Source organism: Paroedura picta, chromosome 4, assembly GCF_049243985.1.
Source record: "Paroedura picta isolate Pp20150507F chromosome 4, Ppicta_v3.0, whole genome shotgun sequence".
NCBI lineage: Eukaryota > Metazoa > Chordata > Lepidosauria > Squamata > Gekkonidae > Paroedura > Paroedura picta.
Genome location: NC_135372.1, coordinates 5,417,503 through 5,440,929, shown reverse-complemented (window position 1 = coordinate 5,440,929; position 23,427 = coordinate 5,417,503). Strand labels below are relative to the sequence as shown.

Below are 23,427 nucleotides of genomic sequence, written 5' to 3'. Positions count from 1 at the left end.
ACAATGGGACTATGACATCTTGTGATTTTGATGTGATGCCCCTGTTGATACAGCCCAAAATGGCATTTGCCTTTTTTACCGCTGCATCACACTGCCTGCTCATGTTTAGTTTACAATCCACAAGTACCCCAAGGTCTCATTCACACACAGTGTTACCTAGAAGTGTATCCCCCATCCAGTAGGCATGCTTTTCATTTTTCTGACCCAGATGCAGAACTTTACACTTAACTTTATTAAATTGCATCTTGTTCTCATTTGCCCATTTTCCCATTGTGTTCAGATCTCGTTGAACTCTGTCTCTATCTTCTGGAGTATTTGCCAGTCCCCCCAATTTGGTGTCATCTGCAAACTTGATGAGTAATCCCTCCACCCCCTCATCTAGATCATTAATAAATATGTTAAAAAGTACCGGACTGAGCACCGAGCCCTGAGGTACCCCGCTACTCACCTCTCTCCAGTCTGATGAAACACCATTGACAAGAACGCTTTGAGTGCGGTTCTCTAACCAATTCCTTATCCACTTAACTATCTGAAAATCCAGATTGCAGTCCTTCAACTTATCCATCAGAAGATCATGGGGAACCTTGTCAAAAGCTTTACTAAAATCCAAGAAAATGACATCAACCAAATTTCCACGATCCAGCAAACCTGTTACTTGGTCAAAAAAGGAAACCAGGTTGGTCTGGCAGGACCTGTTGGTGACAAATCCATGATGACTTCCTTGGATCACCAAATTGTCCTCCAGATGTTTGCAGATCGCTCCCTTTAATATCTGCTCCATTATCTTCCCCACAACAGAGGTCAGACTCACTGGTCTGTAGTTTCCCGGGTCATCCTTCCTCCCTTTTTTGAAGATCGGAATAACATTTGCTCTCTTCCAGTCCTCCGGGACATCTCCAGTCCTTAAAGAGGTTCCGAAGATGATAGACAAGGGCTGTGCAAGTTCTCTGGAAAGTTCTTTGAGCACTCTTGGGTGCATTTCATCTGGCCCAAGGGATTTGAGCTCATCCAGTGCGGCTAAATGCCTCTCAACAACTTCTCTATACATGGTAACCTGCCACCTAGACACTATCTGTTGGCTACTGCCATCTCTAGATGTGCCTAACCCCTTTGACCTGTGGGAAAAAACAGATGTAAAATAGACGCTGAGCCTTTCTGCTTTCTCTGCATCTTCCGTTAGAGTTTGTCCATCCGCACCCAACAGTGGGCCTATTGCCTCCTTTACTTTACGTTTGCTCCTCACATAACTGAAAAATCTTTTCTTGTTACAATGGGCTTCCCTGGCCAATCTTAGCTCACTGTCAGCTTTGGCCTTTCTGATGATTGATCTACAGTGCCTAGTAACTCATGGGTACTCTTCTTTAGATATATTGGATTAATAGGTTCTGTTTTATAGTCTAAGGCTTTCAACCTAGAAATACCAAAACGTCAGGTTATAGAGATTAAGAACTTTTGAGTTTGAATATTTGCCAGTTTAGAAGAGTTGGTTTTTATATGCCGCTTTTCTCTATCAGGAGTTTCAAAGTGGCTTACAATCGTCTCCCCTTCCTCTCCCCACAACAGACATCCTGTGAGATAAGTGAGGCTGAGAGTGCCCTGACAAAACTGCTCTGGGAGAACAGCCCTAACAGGACTGTGACTACCTCAAGGTCATCCAGCTGGCCGCAGATGGAGGAGCAGGGGCTCAAAACTGGATGGGGGATCAGAAGCTGCCACTGTTAATCAGCACAACACACAGAAGGTGTTTTTAAAGTGTTTTTAAAGCTCAGTTTTAGTGCACTTTGTAATAAAATGCTGCATGCAGATTAAATTTATTTCTCACAATCTCTCATCCAAACTTTGGGTAAACAAGTTTTGACTTTGCTGATTCTGCCGGCTGAAAAGTGCAGTACAATTGGTGGAAATCATATTCCCCACCCAACCCCACATCTGAGATTTACACATCCATGAGTGTGTTGTTTTAATAAAAACCAAGTATTCAATACAGAAATTGCAATCCTGAAGTTCTCACAGTCCGTTTCTAGCCCTGAGGTTTCCACATTCATGATAACCTCCTAGATCAGGGGTGGCCAAACTGTGTGCCCCCCAGATGTCCATGGACAACAATTCCCATGAGCCCGTCCTGAATTAGAGGCACTACTGAATTTTACTGAGGAGGATGAGTGAGAGCGCACCCCGGTGCTCCCTTGGACAACTGATACATTTGGTATGTCAAAAGGAACCAACTGTCCAAGCCCGCTCAGGGCAGTTCCCCTACCATAACTGAGCAGTATATCATGCAGAGAAGCAGTGGGCAGCCTCCTCAGCACTCAAAGAGATCCTTGTTTCTTGGGGCTGAGCATTACTCTCCCTGCTACTCAAGCTGGTCTTTAAGCACTAGAAAGACATGAAAATCATGGAAGTAAGACTTCTCGCACTCAACTGGCAGGGGGCAGGAACAGGTAAACACCCAGAAAAAACACACACCCCCTCCCCATTTTAGACAAATCTGATTTTACTGAGGATAACAGGTTTTCTCCTGGGGACAGTGGCACAAAGCTGCTTCCTGTCAAGGCCCCAACCTTGATTCACGGAATGAGGGGAAAAGCTGCTTAGGGGAACAGAAAAATTAAGGCAATCTTGGAATGGAAGCAAAAGGCGCAAAACAACAAAAGGTTACAGGAGGCCAAAGTTTTTTTTTTAATGGTTCTTGATCTGAACTTGGTTGGCAGAAGAGAAAGGATGCCCCTGGCACCCCAAGATACGTGGCTCCGTTCCATGTTCAAATTCCTTTTCCTGTGGATTCTGGTGTGCCGGCAGTTCTCCTGAGGCCCTCCAGTCCTCAAACCCTTCCGAAGGAAGACTTCCAATTACCAAGTGGTAGCCGGGGGCAGGAGAGGGAGTTCCATGAGACGGTCCTTCCTGGCTGGAGAAAGGGGGGGGGGCATCCTCCTCCAAGCATCAGATTAAAAAATGATGACACAAGCTCCAATCTCTTGCCTCCAATCCTATAGGATGCCAGGATGGGAGGTAGAGAAAATGCTACTTGGCTGCCGCCAGCTGCTGCTTCTGCTTCTGCTTCCGCCGTGTTTTCTTCTGCAGCTTTTGCCGCAGCTGCAGCTGCTGCCTCTCCTGCAACGTCTGCTGGACTCTGCTGCGGAACTCGCCATTCTTCTTCCGGATCTTGGCTAGCTCGGCCTTCCGCTGCTCCTCCAGGTCTGGATCCTGTGCCGGGAAAGGTAGCATGAGACAAAACTTGAATGTTAGCCAGTCACAAGATGCCCACCTTTGGATTTTACTCTGCCTCTTGCAAAATGGCGGCCTTTGCTCTGCCCCAGCCAAATTCTCCCCACCTCAAAGCAATTTCTTGAATCTGGCTCCCAGCCCACTTTTCTGTGCTCAGAGAATTCCTTTCTCCCGCAGCTTACCTTTCCTTCTAGGATCATCTGCTTCCGCTTGTTGATTTCCTTCTTCTCGTCAAAATCGGTTGCTTCTAATCTCTATGGGGGGGGGGGTGAGAGAGAGGTTTGGAAAACTTTCCTCTCCCTCCCAAAACACCACTTTGTTCTGCCATTTGCGGACAAACAGTGAGACCCACTAGCCCAGCCCCCCCAGACTTGGAGAAGAAGAAGAAGAGTTGGCTCTCATATGCCGCTTTTCCCTACCCGAAGGAGGCTCAAAGCGGCTTACAGTCTCCTTCCCTTCCTCTCCCCACAACAGACGCCCTGTGAGGTGGGTGAGGCTGAGAGAGCCCTGATATTACTGAAGAAGAAGAAGAGTTGGTTCTTAGATGCCGCTTTTCCCTACCCGAAGGAGGCTCAAAGCGGCTTACAGTCTCCTTCCCTTCCTCTCCCCACAACAGACGCCCTGTGAGGTGGGTGAGGCTGAGAGAGCCCTGATATTACTGAAGAAGAAGAAGAGTTGGTTCTTAGATGCCGCTTTTCCCTACCCGAAGGAGGCTCAAAGCGGCTTACAGTCGCCTTCCCTTTCCTCTCCCCACAACAGACACCCTGTGGGGTGGGTGAGGCTGAGAGAGCTCTGATATTACTGCTCGGTCAGAACAGCTCTATCAGTGCCGTGGCAAGCCCAAGGTCACCCAGCTGGTTCCATATGTGGGAGCGCAGAATCGAACCTGGCATGCCAGATTAGAAGTCCGCACTCCTAACCTCTACACCAAACTGGAGGGGGGTGTTCCAGGCACCAATAACCCTGGGGTCAGCCGAGGTCACAGCTGGGCCACCTCCCAGCTCCGCCCACCCCTCCCCTACTCACAATCTCGCACTCGCGCCGCACCACATTCACTTGGGTGAGGATGTTCAGCACAGACCGTTCTTCCACAGAGAACTCCCGGAGCTTCATTTCTGGAGCAGAAGGCATACAAAGTGCTTAACATGCTCACTCTCTCAAGCCAAATCTCTTCTGCGACTTGAAGGAATCAAGGGACATACAACTGTGCATAGCTAAGTGCAAGAAGCAACAATTACATTCCAAAAATGTTGTTTCTTTGTAGCTTTTTACATTTATTTTGGTAGGTTCACCAACATAAGAAAATGAAGTGCAATCATTTAAATCCACAATGAAAAACACAATGAAAAACAATGAAATAATATACTGTAGGCTTTCTTAACCAGGGTTTTGTGAAACCCTGGGGTTTCTTGATGGCTCTGGAAGGATTTCCCGAACGGATCGGAGTTAATTAATCTTTAATTTATTCTAAAAACTGGCTAACCATTTACTGGATGATAGGACCATTATATGGTCATGTCGACCCATGCCCCCCCCCCCATGGCCAGTGATGGGCCTGGAGGGGGTGATAATAAGAATAATAATTATTATTATATTTCGATTTATTTCCCACCTCTTCCGGAAGGCTTGAGGCGGGTGACAATGATTTTAACCCCATTAGAACCCATTAAAACCCCCATTAAAATATTAATACCAACATGGTGGCAAAGAGAAAATACCCCACCCCTCCCCATACTAATATCAGAGATAATGGAGGAGTGTGATGTACACTTCCTAACTCCTGGGGGCGGTGGGGGGGGGGGAGCGATGTCCCTGATTCACTGACCCTAGCCTCAACCATAGACCTGGCGGAAGAGCTCTGTCTTGCAGGCCCTGCGGAAAGCTGACAAATCGCGCAGGGCCCACAGATCACCCGGGAGCTCATTCCACCAGGCAGGGGCCAGGACCGAGAAGGCCCTGGCCCTGGTAGAGGCTAGGCGTGCTTCCTTAGGGCTGGGAATGATCAATAGGTTCTCACCCGCAGAGCGTAAAGCCCTGCAGGGAGCATAGGGCAGCAGGCAGTCCCTCAGGTATGTGGGTCCCAACTCGCGTAAAGCCTTGAAGGTTAGAACCAAAACCTTGAACCGGATCCGGACAGCAATTGGCAACCAATGCAGCTGCCTCAGCACTGGCTGGATGTGGGCCCTCCAAGGTGGGCCAGTGAGGACCCTCGCAGCTGCATTTTGCACCAGCTGAAGTTTCCGGGTCAGAGACAAGGGTAGGCCAGCGTAGAGCGAGTTACAGAAATCTATTCTGGAGGTGACTGTCGCATGGATCACTGTGGCCAGATGGTCAGGGTACAGGTAGGGCGCTAGTAGCTGGGCCTGGCGGAGATGGAAGAATGCCTGACCCGCTACTCTCTTGACCTGAGCCTTCATAGTCAGGGAGGCATCAATGGTCACACCCAGATTCCTAGCTTGGGGCACGATGGTGTGCCCCTGCCAGGGTGGGTAAGAGGGGTCCCAGGTGGGCATGTCCACAGCTCTGCTTCCCAACTGTATTCTGCACAATTGCATCCCTTCTGGGTTTTTTGAGGCCTGAAGGATGGTTTGAGGGTTTTTCCACAAGAAAAAAGTTCAGAAGGCTGGAGTCACCATTCTTTGTTTTGCACTGAACGTGTTAAGGGCCGTTGGCTCCACAGACCGACCTGTGGTCTGTCTCTCCTTCAGAATTCCTTATGCCAGCAGTCCCTGACCTTTCTAGAACCTGCTGGCGCCATGTGCTGCGTGGTGCTCCCCCTCCAAAAATGGTTGCTCATCTTCAGGCACAGTGAGGATCCTTGTGCAGGAGTGGAACAGTTGCCCAAGCAAGGTTTTTAAAAATCTGCACCAACAGCCGAGTCTCCAGGAGCCGACCAGAAGACCTTCTAGGCAAGACCCCCCCCCCTCCCAGATGTCCCTGACCACCTGCCAGGCACTAGGAAAAGTGTCTGGGGTATGTTGGGCATATCTGAGTCGCAGGCAGAGAAAAGTCTTTTGTGGCTCCCGCTCTACCTGCCGGTGCCATGGACTGAAGCCAGGCCTTCTGCGTGCAAAGCCTTTGCTGCCAGCTTCTCTGTCCGCTGGCTACAAGCAGAAGAGCAGAGCTTACTCCAAGGGAGGCTGCAGAAAGCAGAGCCAGGCCTTTGGATAAGTTTTTGCTCTGCCTACCAGTGGCTCTGCAGGTTCTCCAGCAGAGAAGCCATCTTGGGAGCAGGAAGGGGTCACGGATTGAACAGCATACCCAGTGTGACACCTGCCAAGTACTTTTAGGAAACGGATGGGGCTAGGTGCGGTTTTCCCCAGTAGACCTCATGCTTTGCTGCTGAGTTTTAAAGGAAGCCTATTAAACAAAGCTTCTGCCTGAAATGCTGAAGACTTATGATTGGAGACGTATATAAACTCAATCCCTGACATTTTTTCCTAGGCCCTGCCTGCTGTGGCAGCCATTTTGTGACTGGGTCCCACCGCCTGCGGCAGCTGTGTTCCAATTGCTCCTACGGCCCTTTGTCAAAATTCCAAAGGTGCCCACTGACCCCCCCTCCCCACCCGTGACCTTCTGCCTTACCATCGCTTCTTGCCTTCTCCCCTTCTCTGGAAAAGCCAAAGACTACATATCTATGGCCAGCAGCTTAAGATGGATGGGAGCTGAAACGGCCATTCTGAAACCACAAGTTGACATTCCTGGCTGCTTCTGCCAAGCCCCGGCCTGACAAGGCAAACCAAGTGAAAGGCCCCATCTGCCCGGCCTACGCTTGGCTTGCTCTGTGCAGGGATGACAGCCTCTAAGACGGGCCTGGCTGTAAGCATCCAGTCTCCCCATCACCTAGCCTCCTGGGTTGAGCGGGCACCAGAATGTCTTCAGGGAAGGTCCTGCTCACTTGGTAGCATCGCTTGTTTTTTCCTGTTCTCCAGGACACACACCGGGTCTTCCTTGTGTTTGGGATGATCTGGACAACACTTAGGCTTCGAGAGTTAAGAGGCCGATGCAAAGGTGTGGAGCTCGGGAGTCTCAAACCAGAGATCCTGGCAGCAGGGCTTGCACAAGTGGGCTCTCCACATGCGCTTGCCAGCAAAAAGGGCTGCTGGCCAGCTCTCAGCTGCACTCCGGCACGGCCATAGCAGATGCCCTTGGGGTGCAGCTGGCCTTGAGAGAGCCGTCGCATCTGCTTAGTGGTTCCTCAATCGGAGCACCAGGGCACAGAGCAGCTGAGAGCACCTGGGGCTTCTTGGATTCCCTCCAAGGTACGGGGGGGGGGGGGCCTGAAACAGCCTCTTTCAGAATCCCGACTTACTGATCTGTTCCTCAATCGCGTGGACCAGGTGAATGTCGTACTGTGTCACCAGCGTGATGGCAATCCCGTGCCTACCTGGTGAGAAGAGAGGAAGGGACATGAAGGCTGCGGAGGGCAATCCGTGCCTCTCTCGCTCCTCTAAGCCACTCAAAGGAAATGAAGTTGGCCCCAAGACAAAAGGAGCGCATCACACAATGCCCACTGAACTTGTGGAACTCCCTGCTGCAGAGCAAAGCTCTCCTATTGCAGAAGTTCAGATGACTAGTGACCACTGGATATCATGCGACCCCACTCTGGCCACCCCTGTGGCTCTCCAGGCCTCGTCTCTTTCCCCACAATGGAAACAGTAAATGCTCAATAGATTGATTGGCTTGCTCCTGCATCTTCCTTCTGCACCCACATCTCACAAGGAGAACGGCACCACTTTGGGGGTTCTTCAAAGTCTGAAAAACATTTCAGGGGTCAAGAGGTTGAAGAAGGCTGCTCCTATTATTTTCAGACATTAAGAAGCCTGAACTTTTTAAGCTGGTGGCTTCTAAGCCTCGTTCTCATGGGAGGCTGAAAGGATGCACAGTTTCTCTCCACGCTTTCAATTGGCTCAAAATGCGGGAGGGAGTCTACCGCTTGTGAGTGCCAGACACCCATTTTTACCAAACGTCATCACCTCTTGGTTTGTTTCTGGGCCCCGTTATGGGTGCAGATGTCGAATGCTGCAGCCTGTCGGGTCTCGGGGAACGGGAAGCCGAAGGCTGGCCCTTCTGCAGAGTGAACATGCCTCCAGTTCTTTATCTGGCTAGAGAACCCTGGCTTAGTGTTCCAGAACCTTCAGAAATTTGGTGGACAGCCCCAAATGAAAGGGCCTTCTGGGTGGTGGCACTGCAGATTCAGAATCCCAGCCCAAAGGGGGGGGCTCTGCAGAAAGGGGCTGGCCCCGTCTGGTCGGACAAAGTCGCTGGCCCGTGAAAGAAACTTCACTCCAGTTGCTCCTGACAGAGCCAGTTTGGTGTAGTGGTTAGGAGTGCGGACTTCTAATCTGGCATGCCAGTTTGATTCTGCGCTCCCCCACATGCAGCCAGCTGGGTGACCTTGGGCTCGCCATGGCACTGATAAAACTGTTCTGACCGAGCAGGAATATCAGGGCTCTCTCAGCCTCACCCACCCCAAAGGGTGTCTGTTGTGGGGAGAGGAAAGGGAAGGCGACTGTAAGCCACTCTGAGCCTCCTTCGGGTAGGGAAAAGCGGCATATAAGAACCAACTCTTCTTCTTCTTCTTCTCCCTTCCCCCACCCCAGCCTCTATACTTCTCATTGCTTACCTGCACGGGCAGTGCGGCCGACCCGATGGATGTAGATTTTGGGGAGTCCCGGAGTGTTCTGGTTGATGACCACTTGAACTGTTGGGATGTCAAGTCCCCTAAAACCAGGAGAGAGGGGGAGGGAGAAAGACTGTGTGAGATGCCCGTCAATATTCCCAATAAATAGACCTTTATCAGAAGAAATCTCTCCCATTCCTTGCTAAGACTAAAGCATGCCTAAAGCACCTCCAAACCAACTCCCTCCCACCAATTCTGAATTCAGGTATGGAAACTCTTCCCATTCTCTTCTCATGCTGTCCCGGGAACAAAACTCCCCACCAGGCACAGGAGCACTGTCTGGGCTCCAAGGACACAGAGATAACCTGAGCCCAGGCACTAACAGATTTCCTACCTGTCCCTCCCAATGGAATGGCAGAGTTGGCAGGTACCAACCCTGCACCCCCCCCCCCAGCCTTCTGAACCCTTGGTGACCCATGCCAGCTGTTACAATTGGCAAATACCCAAAGTAAAGATGTAAAAACTGAAATCACACTAGTCATGAAAAGAGCCTGTAGATATATTTGTATTGTTAAAGGCTCATAGGCTAATCACTGTAATCACAAAACATCCACCCTACAATGATAGACCTAACACATTTCACCCCAAAATGGGTCTTCCTTAGAGGGCTGATCCTGCACAGACATGTGATACCATAAAGCAGGGGTAGCCAAACTGTGGCTCTCCAGATGTCCATGGCCTACATTTCCTATGGGAACTGTCACCCATCGACACCTGGAAAACCAGTTTGGCCACCCCTGCCGTAGAGAATGCAGGCAGTGAGATACATTTCCCCAAAAAAATTATTCTCTATGAATAACAAGATGGAACTGATTGAAGATATCCATTTGTCAAATGTAATTCTTCTCCACGGCTGATAAAAAGCAGTAGAACACAGTAGAACTTTTTAGCAGCCATGGAGAAGGAGGCTTAGATTTGAAAAATGGATACCTTCAATTTGTTCCATTTTTATTGATCTTGTTATTCATAGAGAATAAATTGAATAAAAATTACCATTTCACTGGATACATTGTTGAATGGATTACGTGTGTATTCAGGATTAGTCTTCTAAGGAAGGCCCATTTTGGTCTAGCACTGTATAGTACTTAAAGTTGTGCGCTTTGGCGTCCGAAGTGGCCGTTCACGCCCGAAGCAGCCAGTGCAGAGCCACATGGAGGGGGAGGGGGAGGGACACTGGCTGCTTCAGGTGCGAACAGCAACTTTGGATGCCGAAGCGCCCAACCCTAGTACAGATGTTGTGATTCAATTATTAGCCTATGGTCTATGTTTTTAACTTTATAAGTAAATGTTACTGTAGTCTGAATATTTATATTTAGTGGATGTGCAACCTTTTCGGTCCTAACTACTTGTGGGTTAAGTATGCTCTTTTCTGTTACACTATCCCCCTTCTGGTTTTCTTGGAGACATTCGTAGATACAGGCTCTTGACAAACTATTGACTTTGCTCTTCCTCCACCACAGGCAGGCAGGATTTGGGGAAAGACCCAGATTCCTTCAACCTTTCTTTACAGACGTTCCACCATTCTGGAGCACGCGGAGCCAAACTCAAGGGCCTGGCTTCTAGCCCCAGGGCACCATTCCCTACCTGGCAGCCACGTCAGTCGCTATGAGGATCTTGTAGACGCTGGACTTGAACTTGGCCAGAGCCGCAAAGCGTTGTTTCTGCCAAAAGACAGACCGAGGGGAGGGACTATGAGGGCGCAGTTATGCACAAGAGCACTTTGCTGCCCCTGTTTCTCCTAATTGCCCAAAAGTCACAGGGCACAGCTAAAGAAGTGCTGCCAAGTCCCGGATCCTGTTCAGGGGCCCACCAACCCTCCCCCCCCCCGAGATCACAAGTGGGCTCTGACTTGTGAGAGTAGCAGATCTTATAGATAGAGGTCATCCGATTAAATGGGAGAGTTGCCTGGAAGTAACACGCCTGTCATAAGAACCCAGCAAAGGTGCTGTTTGTGCTCCAGGGCCACCTTTCCACCCCCCCTCCCCCCCTGAACTGTCCAGGCCCACGGCAGCCTGAAGCAGCTGGGAAGGAAAGAATCTGTTCATGTGAGCTGCAAGGCTAGGGGGTTTGTGTTCTTGGCTGCAGCAGCAGTGCTGGGCCAAGATACGAGTGGGCCCAAGTAGCATCCAGGGGACAACAGGAAAACCTCCTTCCTTCCACGTTCCAGGAGAGGAGGTCAAAGCCCCGCCCCCAGTCCCGGACCAGCTGCCCTACCTGCTTCATCATCGAATGCAGAGCCACCGAGGGGAAGTTGAATTTCCTCAGCATCATGTTCAAGACCTGGCAGTTCCTACAAGAGCCAAAGCCCACATCTCTGTCACTTCACTGGAGAAAGGCTTATACAGGGGCGGGGCAGGGGGGAGCTCAGCAGACACGCTAGGTCCCTCCTGCCCATCCAAAGCTCATCTCTCCTGCCCATGGGGATCTAAGAAGAAGGTGATTTTTAATACCCCGCTTTTTACTTCCTGGAGTCTCAAAGCGGCTTCCAATCGCCTTCCCTTCCTCACCCCACAACCCTGTGAGTTATGTGGGGCTGAGAGAGCTCTAAGAGAACTGCTCTAAAAGATCTGTGACTAGCCCAAGGTAACCTGCTAGCTGCAGATGGAGGAGTGGGGAATCAAACCCAGCTCTCCAACATTAAAAGCCGCCACTCTCAGCCACTACACCATGCTAGCTCTCGGGGATCACCATGGTGCTGCTGGACTCAACGCTTGCTTGTCTGCTGCAGGCCGACTAAGCTACCCTCTGAAACAAGACCTCTTATAAATCAATGCTCCTGTATGTTCAAGTGTTAGATGACTATTCCCTAAAAAGGGCCTAAATATCTTCAAACCTATCAAGAGGACGCTTCCTTCAAATCCCTCGAAATGAGAGAAGCCGTCTGCACGGGTGCAATGTGCCAGATTCCCTTAACCATTTATGATTCAACTGCCCCAAATTTCAGATATTCCAGCATTATCTGGGGGCTTTTATGGGAAAACTGAAGTACCTGTGCTTTGATGAGAAACATCTAGTGAAAATGTTGTTGAGTGTAAAGGAGCCTTGCAAAAATTCTGTCAATTATTTCGAGAACCAATCTCTGCTGCAGATTGGCTGTACGACATAAGGCTTTACTACTGTTGTCCATATGTCTATGCCAGGAATTTGTTTGTTTTAAATTTTGTTTTATGTATATCAAAATCTTATACCAATAAAGGGATCTGAATCTGACCTGTGTAACCCTGGCACACGTCCTCTTCTCCAACATAGTGAAAGAGCCAGGCCTAAGAGGAAAAAGTGCTAGTCTACCTGAGCTGACCTAAGAGGAAAAAGTGGTTCCCAGCCCACCTGGCCACTAAGCAGCAGGTCACGACTGCCGTCCAAGCAAATGGCCGCTTCTGCACCTCTCTCCATTCAATGGGGACAAGCTGGAGGTTGCGCCAGGGCTGCTGAGCCATTGCCCCGATACTCACTTGCAGGTGTTGGTGAAGATGATGATGGACCAGTCTTCATGCTCATCCTGGAACATCTGGACCAGGTGGACGAGGTAGGCATCTTTTACCTTCTCCGGCACCAGGAGGTAGCGCTGGTCAAGCTCCTCCACTGTCCGCACTCTAGCCGGGAAAGAGGGAGACCCAGGTGAGAATTTGGCCTGCCGCTCCAATCAGGCCAAAGGTCAGCAATGCAAGAACAGTCGTATTTGATAGCTTCTGGCAACAAGAGTATTAGGAAACTGGGAGATGGTTGGAGAACCTCCAGATGAACACCATCTGGTATTCCTCTGGTTCCAAAAGGGGCAAGATACCGGTTGTTCACCTGCCCAGTACACCAAATGCCACAGATTGGGAGGAACTGTGGCTCTGGAGCAGAGCATCTGCTTGGTATGCAGACAGTCCCAGGTTCAATCCTTGGGGTTTCCAACTAAAGGGGATCAGGAAGAAGGTGATGATACAGATCTCAGCCTGAGACTCTGGAGAGCCACTGCCAGTCTGAACAGACCATGCTGATCGTGATGGACCAAAAGGTCGGATTCAATACAAAGCAGCTCTGTGCCTTTGTGATTCACTGCTGAGAAAATCTCAAGTTGCAAATGGGCACCTAAGACCCCTGCAAGGGAGTAAAGCAACCTTACGATCTTACTGAAAGCTGGATTTCCTAAGGACGCCTGCCTTCAGAAGGTGGAAACCAAGGCTTGGGCAATTATGATCAATTATTGGCTGAAAAGCCACTTAAATCCATGCGCGCTAATACCTCATTTCCTTCCTGCAGCCTCGTCAATCAGGAGAACAAACTATCCATAGCTGGCTACATTAAGAATGACTGACAGAGATGAGATTGAGTAGGGCCGAGTCTATGGTTCCTTGGGACAACTCCTCAACATTGAGATGCAGGCAGAGAAGACGCTTCTCCCTGGTATAAAGATCTAGCATCCTGGACAGAAAGCTACCCTGTTCCCTGTCCCTCCTCTATCACTTCCCCCAAACTGCTGAGCTGTTTCCAGAGCCCAATTCGATGCCCGTTCATCAGCTGGAACGGAAGGTTCTGACAACGGCTTTTAGAAAATGTAGAAGCAACATTATCTGCCCTCTGCTGCTTCTGTTCAAACACTTTAAGCACTCCCCTGCAAATGACTCCCTGATGACTGAAATCTGTTTGAAGAAGAGGAGTTGGTTTTTATACCCCACTTTGAAGGAGCCTCTAAGTGGCTTCCAATCGCCTTCCCTTTCTCTCCCCACAGCAGACACCCTGGGAGGTAGGTGGGGCGGAGAGAGCTCTGAGAGAACTGTGACTGGCCCAAGGTCACCCACCTGGCTGCATGTGGAGGAGTGGGGAATCAAGCCCGGTTCTCCAGATTAGAGGCTGCCACTCATAACCACCATGCTGGCTAAAAGAGGTTGCCACTAGGGGTGTGCACTTCAACTCGGCTGCCTCAGCAATCACCGCAGCCCAAGGTGGCCAAGCGCCGTGGCCTGGAGGGGCAGTGTGCACGCAGGTGCAGAGCTCTGTGTCTGCATGCCGTTACCCCTCCTCTCCGCTGGCCTCCTACACGCCACTTTGGGCTTTGGTGATTGCCGAGGTGGCCAAACCGTGCCGAGGCACGCAACCCTAGACTGTCAAGTGCCTTATCCTTTTCCTCTGAATTCCTCTCCTCCTCCTCCACTGCCTGCCGCCACCTTCAACAATTCCCCCCCTCTGCCTAGTGTGAACTGGCATATCTCTCCCTGCACCTTTAAGATGGTAAACTAGTGTGTTGGTGTAGCTTAGATGAGACCATCTGCCCAACTTCCCCAGTTTGTCTCTAGATTTCGCACTTGGCTAGGACCAAACGTTTTTTCATGGGAAAGGGCTTCCTGCACTTTTTTTTTTAGATTACCCTAGCCCGAACTGAGCGTTTTGTTGCAGTCAATCCTTTTGTTTTATGTGTTACCTTCGACAGAGTGATTGCCTGTATGTCTCTTATTCAATAACTAGCAAGAAAGCTCATTGCAAGCAGGAATACAATGGGCGCTAGGACCCAGGAGATACCGGGAGGTGCAGATCTCTCTCTTTATGTCTCTCTCTCCCTCTCCCTTTCCCTGAGTGTCTCAGTGTGCCTTGCAGCAGGAGCCAGAGCAGGTATTTAGGGCTCGTTCTTAGGAGGGAAGCAGGGCTGGTCAGAAGCTTGGGCCAGCTCTCTCTGTGTCTCTCTCTGCCTCCCTCGCAGCAGGAGCGATAGGAGGGAAGCAGGGCTCGTGTTCGGTCTGGCAGGGCTCTGTGTGTCTCTCTCTGTCTCTGGCGTGTTTGAGAGGAAAGTGGCTAGCATCCAGGGAGGGAGGGCGGGAACTGTAGGGACAGGGCCAATCAGGGTGCAGCCATCATTGCTGGCTGCACCAATTGGCCCTATTCCAACTTGGACAGCCGGACACGTTCCACCCCCCAGGCTGATTCACAAATATATGGAGGAACCATGGATAAGGATGCTGGTTAAGTACCTGAGTCATGGTATTTACCGTGTTAGACAATGAAGAGGAACTCCATGGCAGTGCTCACGTAGGGTTGTGACAACTAGCTCATATTCTGTTGCAAGTGACTGCTTCCAGCCAGCATGGTGTAGTGGTTAGGAGTGCGGACTTCTAATCTGGCGAGCCATGTTTGATTCCGTGATCCCCCACATGCAGCCAGGTGGGTGATCTTGGGCTCGCCACGGCACTGGTAAAGCTGTTCTTACCGAGCAGTAATATCAGGGCTCTCTCAGCTTCACCTGCCTCACAGGGTGTCTGTTGTGGGGACAAGAAGGGAAGGAGATTATAAGCCACTTTGGGACTCCTTCAGGTAGAGAAAAGCAGGATATAAGAGCCACCTCTTCTTCTTCTTTAGTAATCTCAGGGCTCTCTCAGTCTCCCCTCCCTCACAGGGTGTCTGTTGTGGGGAGAAGAAAGGGAAGGCAACTGTAAGCCACTTTGAGACTTCTTTGGGTAGAGAAAAGTGGCATATAAAAACCAACTCTTCTTCTTCTTGCCTTGCAGGAAATGGAGTGCTTGGATGAATAAGGCATTTATCAGCCAGGTTACATGTTTGCTGGAATTACTATTGGGATATTATGCTTACAGACATTTTTATCCCTTTTATATCATTCACTCATCTTTTCCTTTTTTGTATTTTATGCTGGTCTAAGGCAGTAAAAAATAAGCAGTGTGGTGTAGTAAGAGCAGAAACTTCTAATCTGGAAAGCTCGGTTTGATTCCCCGCACCTTCACATGCAGCCAGCTGGGTGCCTTTGAGCTAGTCACAGTTCTCTCAGAGCTCTGTCAGCCCCACCCACCTCACAGGGTTCCTCTTGTGGGGAGGGGAAGGGAAGGCGATTGGAAGCCGTTTTGACTCCTTGAGGCAGTGCCATGCGGGGGTAATGGAACCTTCTTGAATTGAAAGCTGACCGCCCTCCAGGGAGGTACACTCACTCCGACGGAGACTCCCAGAAGAAGGGCTTGTTCATGGCGATCTGCTTCAGCTCGTTCAACGTGTCAGTCAGCGTGGCGCTGAAGAGGAGGGTCTGCCTGGTGGCTGGCGCAGCTGCCAGAATCACTTCCAGGTCCTGGGTGAAGTCAGTGCAGCCCTGCTCCAACAAACGATCAGCTTCGTCCAAGACCTGAACCCAAAGCAGGGAAAGATTTCTGCATTTGCATCTGAACTACAATACGAGGTGCTTCCCTTTGCCCCAACCTGGATAGCCCAGGCACACCCAATCTTGCCAGATCTTGGAAGCTAAGCAGCGTTGACCCTAGATAGTATTTGGATGGGAGGCCTCCAAGGAACGTGAGGGATCATGACGCGGAGGCAGGCAATGCCAAGATCTTTCACCTGGCTGCTGGACAATCCGAGGATCTTCTGGATCCACTGGACACATGACAAACAGTAAATAAAGCCATTCCCTTACAAGACTCAGAACCTAGCACTGTTACGAGGCTTAACTGAAAGAACACTAGCTGACCTACATTTATTTATTCACATTTATTTATCCTAATGTTCCTGATTTCTCTGCTTTCTGACATTGATCCTACAGGGTAGCTCTCAACGGCTGCTAAACATATCACAGCAAAAGTGGTTACAAGGAAAGAGTTGGGTTTTGTACCCTGCTTTTCACTACTTGAGTCTCAAAGCAGCTTACAATCACCTTCCCTTCATCTCCCAACAATAGACATCCCATAAAGTAGCTAGAGGGCCTCTTGTGGCGCAGAGTGGCAAGGCAGCAGACATGCAGTTTGAAAGCTCTGCCCATGAGGCTGGGAGTTCAATCCCAGCAGCCGGTTCAAGGTTGACTCAGCCTTCTATTCTTCTGAGGTAGGTAAAATGAGAACCCAGCTTGCTGGGGGGTAAACGGTAATGACTGGGGAAGGCACTGGCAAACCACCCCATATTGAGTCTGCCATGAAAACGCTAGAGGGAGTCACCCCAAGGGTCAGACATGACTTGGTGCTTGCACAGGGGATACCTTTACCTTTAAAGTAGGTAGGGTTGAGAGAGCTCTGACAGAACTTCTCTGTGAGAACAGATTTAACAGGACTGTGACTGGCTCAAGGTCACCCAGCTGGCTGCATGTGGGAAATCAAACCCAGCTCTCCAGATTAGAAGCCCCGCTCTTATCCAGTATACCACACTGGCTCTCCAAACTGTGTGCATCTGAATGTGGGAAATATGGGTTGAGTTCTGTTTGTTTTAACATGAATGCCACAGGCTGGAGAGTTGTATGTCTGAACTTGGAAACAGGGGCAGAGCTTTAATTGTTTTAACATTTATGCTTGTTATTTGTGGTATTTTATGGTTTTTTTTATACTGTGAGGGCATTTGGCCAAGGACAATCAATTTTACCACTTCTACTATCTAGCATGTTCAGCTAATATTTCTCCTCTGCACACCATGCACCTCCCCCTCTCCCAAACTAAGGCAGTTATACCCACAGCAGCCTTACCAAATACTTAATCTTTTGAAGGCTGAAGGTGCTGGAACTCCGGAGGTGATCAGCCAGTCGGCCAGGGGTGGCAATGACAACATGAGGCTTCCGAGAAAGCTCCAGGGCCTGCGCTACCATGTCTGCAATGCAAAAGGATGGTGGTGCATGAATCCTTCCTTGGAGAAGGACCTCTCAAGCAAGATTCCCAGTTGGGCACAGGGTGGGGTGGAGGGAGTGCTCATAAGTTCCCAGTTGTGGTTCACCTACCCATTCCACCAACAACGATGCAATCCTTTAAGCCCAATGGCTTCCCAAGGACACGGAACTGTTCGGCTATCTGGTAAGCCAGTTCTCTGTTAGGCAGGAAGTGGGAGGGGGAAAACATTAGCAAGGAAATAGTTTTTTTCTTCCCACATGTGTTAGCCAAGCAGTGTGGCATGTCCACGCTCCGGTTCTGCAACAGTCACAAAATAAGGTATCGGGCACAAAATCTCAGCTTTCCCATCCCATTTCTGGGAAATCTTAGCCCTTATATGACATAGATAACTTATGAATCCTTTGTAGCTGAAGAAGTGAGCATGCGCATGAAAGTGTGTAGCCAGAATTAAACTTTGTTGGCTTTAAGAGTGCCACTGGACTCAGACTGTCGCCAACAGGTCGTGTCAGACCAACCTGGTTTCCTTTTTTGACTAAGTGACAGGTTTGCTGGATCGTGGAAAATTCGGTTGATGTCATTTACTTGGATTTTAGTAAAGCTTTTGACAAGGTTCAAATGGATATGATGTTCTAATGGATAAGTTGAAGGAGTGCAATCTGGATTTTCAGATAGTTAGGTGGATAGGGAATTGGTTAGAGAACCTCACTCAAAGAGTGGTTAGAGAACCGCACTTCCCTTAGGGGGAAGTGACCATTTCCTCATAGAATTCCTTTTGAGATGGAGGGGGGGGGGGGGGAGGAAGCTTGTAGCCAGACGCGGATGTTGGATTTTCGTAGGGCAAACTTTAATAAACTCAGAGACATGATGAGTATCATACCATGGACGAGAATGCTGGAAGGGAAGGGAGCATGTGAAGGGTGGGCGCTACTCAAACAAGAGCTACTGCATGCTCAATCAATGACTATCCCAGAAAGACGAAAACACTGCAGGAGCTCTAAGAAGCCTATTTGGATGAACAGAGAACTTCAAGAAGAACTAAGAAAGAAAAGGAAAATGTTCAGGAAATGGAGGGAAGGACAGAGCTCTAAAGAAGAGTACCTACAGGTTACTGGGCACTGTAGATCAATCATCAGAAAGGCCAGAGCTGAGAGTGAGCTAAGATTGGCCAGGGAAACTCATTGTAACAAGAAAAGATTTTTCAGTTATGTGAGGAGGAAACGTAAAGTAAAGGAGGCAATAGGCCCACTGGTGGGTGCGGATGGACAAACTCTAACGGAGGATGCAGAGAAAGCAGAAAGGCTTAGTGCCTGTTTTACATCTGTTTTTTCCCACAGGTCAAAGGGGTTAGGCACATCTAGAGATGGCAGTAGCCAATAGTCTGGGTGGCAAGTTGATATGGACAGAGAGGTTGTTGAGAGGCATTGGATGAGTTCAAATCCCCTGGGCTGGATGAAATGCACCCGAGAGTGCTCAAAGAACTTTCCAGAGAACTTGCACAGCCCTTGTCCATCATCTTCGGGACCTCTTTATGGACTGGAGATGTCCCGGAGGACTGGAAGAGAGCAAACGTTATTCCGATCTTCAAAAAAGGGAGGAAGGATGACCCAGGAAACTACAGACTAGTGAGTCTGACCTCTGTTGTGGATAAGATAATGGAGCAGATATTAAAGGGACCGATCTGCAAATATCTGGAGGACAATGTCATCATGGATTTGTCTCCAACAGGTCCTGTCAGACCAACCTGGTTTCCTTTTTTGACCAAGTGACAGGTTTGCTGGATCGTGGAAATTCGGTTGATGTCGTTTACTTGGATTTTAGTAAAGCTTTTGATAAGGTTCCCCATGATGTTCTGATGGATAAATTGAAGGACTGCAATCTGGATTTTCAGATAGTTAGGTGGATAGGGAATTGGTTAGAGAACCGCACTCAAAGAGTTATTGTCAATGGTGTTTCATCAGACTGGAGAGAGGTGAGTAGCGGGGTACCTCAGGGCTCGGTGCTCGGTCTGGTACTTTTTAACAAATTTATTAATGATCTAGATGAGGGGGTGGAAAGACTACTCATCAAGTTTGCAGATGACACCAAATTGGGAGGATTGGCAAATGCTCCAGAAAATAGATAAAGAGTTCAATGAGATCTGAACACAATGGAAAGACAGGCAAATGAGAACACAATGCAATTTAATAAAGATAAGTGTAAAGTTCTGCATCTGGGTCAGAAAACTGAAAAGCATGCCTACTTGGGAATGCCATTTTGTCCTCCAGATGGGGACACGCTTCTAGGTAACACTGTGTGTGAACGAGACCTTGTGGTACTTGTGGATTCTAAACTAAACATAAGCAGGCAGTGTGAATGCAGCGGTAACAAACGCGAATCCCATTTTGGGCTGTATCAACAGGGGCATCACATCAAAATCACAAGTTGTCATAGTCCCATTGTATACGGCACTGGTCAGACCACACCTGGAGTACTGTGTGCAGTTCTGGAGGCCTCACTTCAAGAAGGACGTCGATAAAATTGAAAGGGTACAGAGGAGAGCGACAAAGATGATCTGGGGCCAAGGGACCAAGCCCTATGAAGATAGGTTGAGGGACTTGGGAATGTTCAGCCTGGAGAAAGGGAGGTTGAGAGGGGACATGATAGCCCTTTTTAAGTATTTGGAAGGTTGTCATTTGGAGGAGGGCAGGATGCTGTTCCCATTGGCTGCAGAGGAAAGGACGCGCAGTAATGGGTTTAAATTACTACAACAATATAGGCTAGATATTAGGAAAACAATTTTCACAGTCAGAGTAGTTCAGCAGTGGAATAGGCTGCCTAAGGAGGTGGTGAGCTCCCCCTCACTAGCAGTCTTCAAGCAAAGGTTGGATACATACTTTTCTTGGATGCTTTAGGATTCTTTGGGCAGGGGGTTGGACTAGCCCCTTCCAACTCTATGATTCTGTAAAGGCCCAGATCTCTGATAACAACTCAGTCCATCAGTCTAGATCCAGGGCTGAAAAAGGCCAGGCGCACTTCTCTGGGGTCAGGGAATATCTAGCCAATGCTCCTTAAGGGGCGCATGGGGAGAGACAGTCCCACAGGTACGCAGGCCCCAGACTTCATAAGTCCTTAAATGTTAAAACCAGTACCTTAAACCTGATCTGAAACTTAACTGGCAACCAGTGCAGCTGCTGGAGAACAGGTCACATGTGAGCGCTCCATGGGATCCTTGTAAAGAGTCAAGCAACTGTATTCTGCAAGATATGCTGTCTCACTGAATTTTTTCATATTTTGTAATCTGCTTTCAAATTCAGTGCGAAAAGCAGGCTATAAGTAAAACAAACCCATAGCTCCAGGCGATGGATAAGAGGATTCTTATCCCCAGGACTGACTTTGGGCTAATCCAGGAAGGGTCCAGCTCATTCTCACCTAGTTGGTGTCAGGACCAAGCAAAAAATACCGTAGGGATCTTCTGAAAGTTTCTGCAAGATGGGCAGCACAAATGCGGCTGTCTTCCCACTTCCTGTCTTGGCACATCCCATGCAGTCATGACCTGTAGGATCAAGGTATAGATTCAGGGATGGCAGCAAGAGAGAAAAAAAGGCACTTCATTCTGCACATGCTTAAAGGTAGCGATCCCCAACCTGTGGGCCATGGACCACATGTGGTCCTTCGACTAATTGGAGGTGAGCCCCGAAGGACGCCTTCTCCCCCCCCCCAGCCCTTTACAACACACTTCATTGTTGTGGCGTGTGTGTATCTTATTTTGAAGGGATGTTTAAACATTACCATAGTGATCAGAGAGCGTTAGGGCAGTGGTTGAGAGTAGAGGAGTAAACTACCCCCCCCCACCGGGCCTTGAGTAGTCCCCAGCTTTGAGTGGTCTCTGGTGATAAAAAGGTTGGGGACCACTGCTTAAAGGCACTCTCTGACCAACCAGCTTGAAGAGTATGGAGATTTGGAGGAGTGTCAAGTGCAATCAAAAGGCAGAAGACTTTAAATTAGATTTGCCAATCTCCAGGGGTGCCCCAGAGATCTCCTGGAGTTGTAACAGATCTTCAGATTACAGAGATCAGCTTTCCTGTAAAAACAAATGCTTTGGAGGCATAGATTCTATCAACAATAATATCCAGGGCTTTAGCTCAAGCCGTGAAAGTACAAGCATTAAAAAGTTTTTTATAGGTCAAGGTTATCTGTAATGTGAATCTTTAATTGCAGTCAAACTGATTTCCTAGAAGATTTAACTGACAAAAGAAAAGACCTCCCATACAGTCAGATTTGCAAAACATCAGTTTTCCATACAGAACAAAGTGTCACATTGAGCTCTCACAGTTTAAAAGCTATCATAGTCTCTGGTTCATTTCTCACCGCAACCTAATCTGGGCAACAAAAGGCAAAAGCTGTAAAAATACCAAAGTATTAAAACTTTTTGTACTTTCATGGCTTGGGCAGAAGCCCTAAATATTATTGTTGAACTCATTCACCGTGACCACCTTGTTATTACTAATATTTTATTTGTATTTATTTATGATTGCAATTTTAGCCTGCCCTTCCCCAAAGGCTCAAGATGGGTTACAACAGGTAAAAACACAAAATTTGGCACATTATAAAATTTACATATAAAACTTAGCTTTAAATTACATTAAAATCGTTCTCAAAACTATAAATACAAAATTATAAAAAGGCTATACCATTTGCCCAGTCAACCTCAAGAAAGAGAAGGGCAGTGCGCAGAAATGCCAGTACATTAGTGTAGAGTTTTCTCTCCCTGGGTGCTTTGATGCATAAACTTGAGTAGAAGCTATCACATTCAGTCTGCTGCTGGAGGTCACCATTCCTTCCCATGCCCAGGTACTAACAGACTTATCAAACAAGAAAGCCTTCAAAGCAAAATATTTGACCTAGGAGTCATGCAAGAGATGCCAATACCAGAAAAGTCATTTAGGATGAATATTCTTCAATTCCTCTTCCTTGCTGGTTTCTTTACTTTCCCCTCTAGAAATCTGTTCAATATTTTAATTGCATAAATACTGTTTTTCTAAGAAGTGTTTTGCCTCCATTACAATAATTCCAGCCCCCCGAAACTAATTGATAGATTAGTAATGTTTTTAAATTTTCTTTAAAAAATTTAAAGTGGGAAACCGCAATAAGATCATTGCTCCTCTTTTATTTCAAATTTCTGGAGCAATCAGAGGAACAAAAAATCAAGATGCTCCTTTTAGGAGAAAGCAGTGAGGTCTCTAAACAGGTTGCCTAATACTGTCCCATAGCTTACAAGTTACATCAAACATGTTAGCACTGGAAAATATTCATGTTCAGTATGATTGTAAATTCTCGATTATTATGAGAACATCAGTTTGTAATATTTGACAGATATCTTAATGTTGTTCTGGATATTAAGTGTGTTCGTATCTGGCTCTTGGAACTGCAGTATCAATAAATATTAAATCTAGAGTGGGCTTGACTGATTCCAGCAAGGAGGTAGGGGCATTACACCCAGCATTACACCCATTTTACTCCATGGCATTACACCCAGCCCCACTTCTCCCCTAATTCCACCTACAGATCTCCGGGAATTTCCCAACCTGCAGTTGGCAACCCCAAGGCCAGCAGAGCATCAGGGGCGTGGCCAGGTGTGGTGAAAGGGCGTGGCCTGGCGCGAAGGGTCCCGGGCGGGGGCTTGCTTAGCCGGCGCTCACCTTGGAGAGTGGGAGGGATGCAGGCCTCTTGCACCGGAGTGGGCCTCGTCAGGCCCATCTGCTCCGCCTGGGTCACCAGCCAGGGCGCCAGGCCGAGCTGGCGGAACGCGGCCATCCCCGACGCGAAAGAGACGCGCGGTGTCTGTAAAACCGACGGGAAGACGCGAAAGACACGCCGCTCCCGGCATGCCTCGCGGCGGCGTCGCACAAGATTATACGTCAAAGCTACGCAACTATCCTCCCGCAGGGCCCTGCCTTGGCGCGGATAAAACTACAT

At 48.7% G+C, this 23,427-nt stretch overlaps 1 protein-coding gene across 1 annotated transcript; it reads right to left on the bottom strand.

Annotated features, from left to right (window-relative positions):
* Nucleotides 1-1,742: 1,742 nt before the first annotated feature.
* Nucleotides 1,743-23,366, bottom strand: DDX49 (DEAD-box helicase 49). Its single transcript, XM_077331634.1, has 13 exons — nucleotides 23,151-23,366; nucleotides 20,881-21,004; nucleotides 17,583-17,668; nucleotides 17,334-17,455; nucleotides 15,826-16,013; nucleotides 12,361-12,501; nucleotides 11,123-11,198; nucleotides 10,493-10,569; nucleotides 8,852-8,949; nucleotides 7,538-7,612; nucleotides 4,252-4,340; nucleotides 3,408-3,479; nucleotides 1,743-3,204 (listed from the first exon to the last, which is right to left on the bottom strand). The coding sequence occupies exons 1-13, from the start codon at nucleotides 23,263-23,265 to the stop codon at nucleotides 3,022-3,024; spliced, it is 1,446 nt and encodes a 481-aa protein (XP_077187749.1). The 5' UTR covers nucleotides 23,266-23,366; the 3' UTR covers nucleotides 1,743-3,021.
* Nucleotides 23,367-23,427: the final 61 nt, after the last annotated feature.

Coding starts and splice junctions, on each gene's coding strand:
- DDX49 (XM_077331634.1), bottom strand. CDS start 23,265: ATGGCCGCGTTCCGCCAGCTCGGCCTGGCGCCCTGGCTGGTGACCCAG. Junction 21,005..23,150: donor CATCCCTCCCACTCTCCAAG/GTGAGCGCCGGC, acceptor TTGATCCTACAG/GTCATGACTGCATGGGATGT. Junction 17,456..17,582: donor CATCGTTGTTGGTGGAATGG/GTAGGTGAACCA, acceptor TTTGCATTGCAG/ACATGGTAGCGCAGGCCCTG.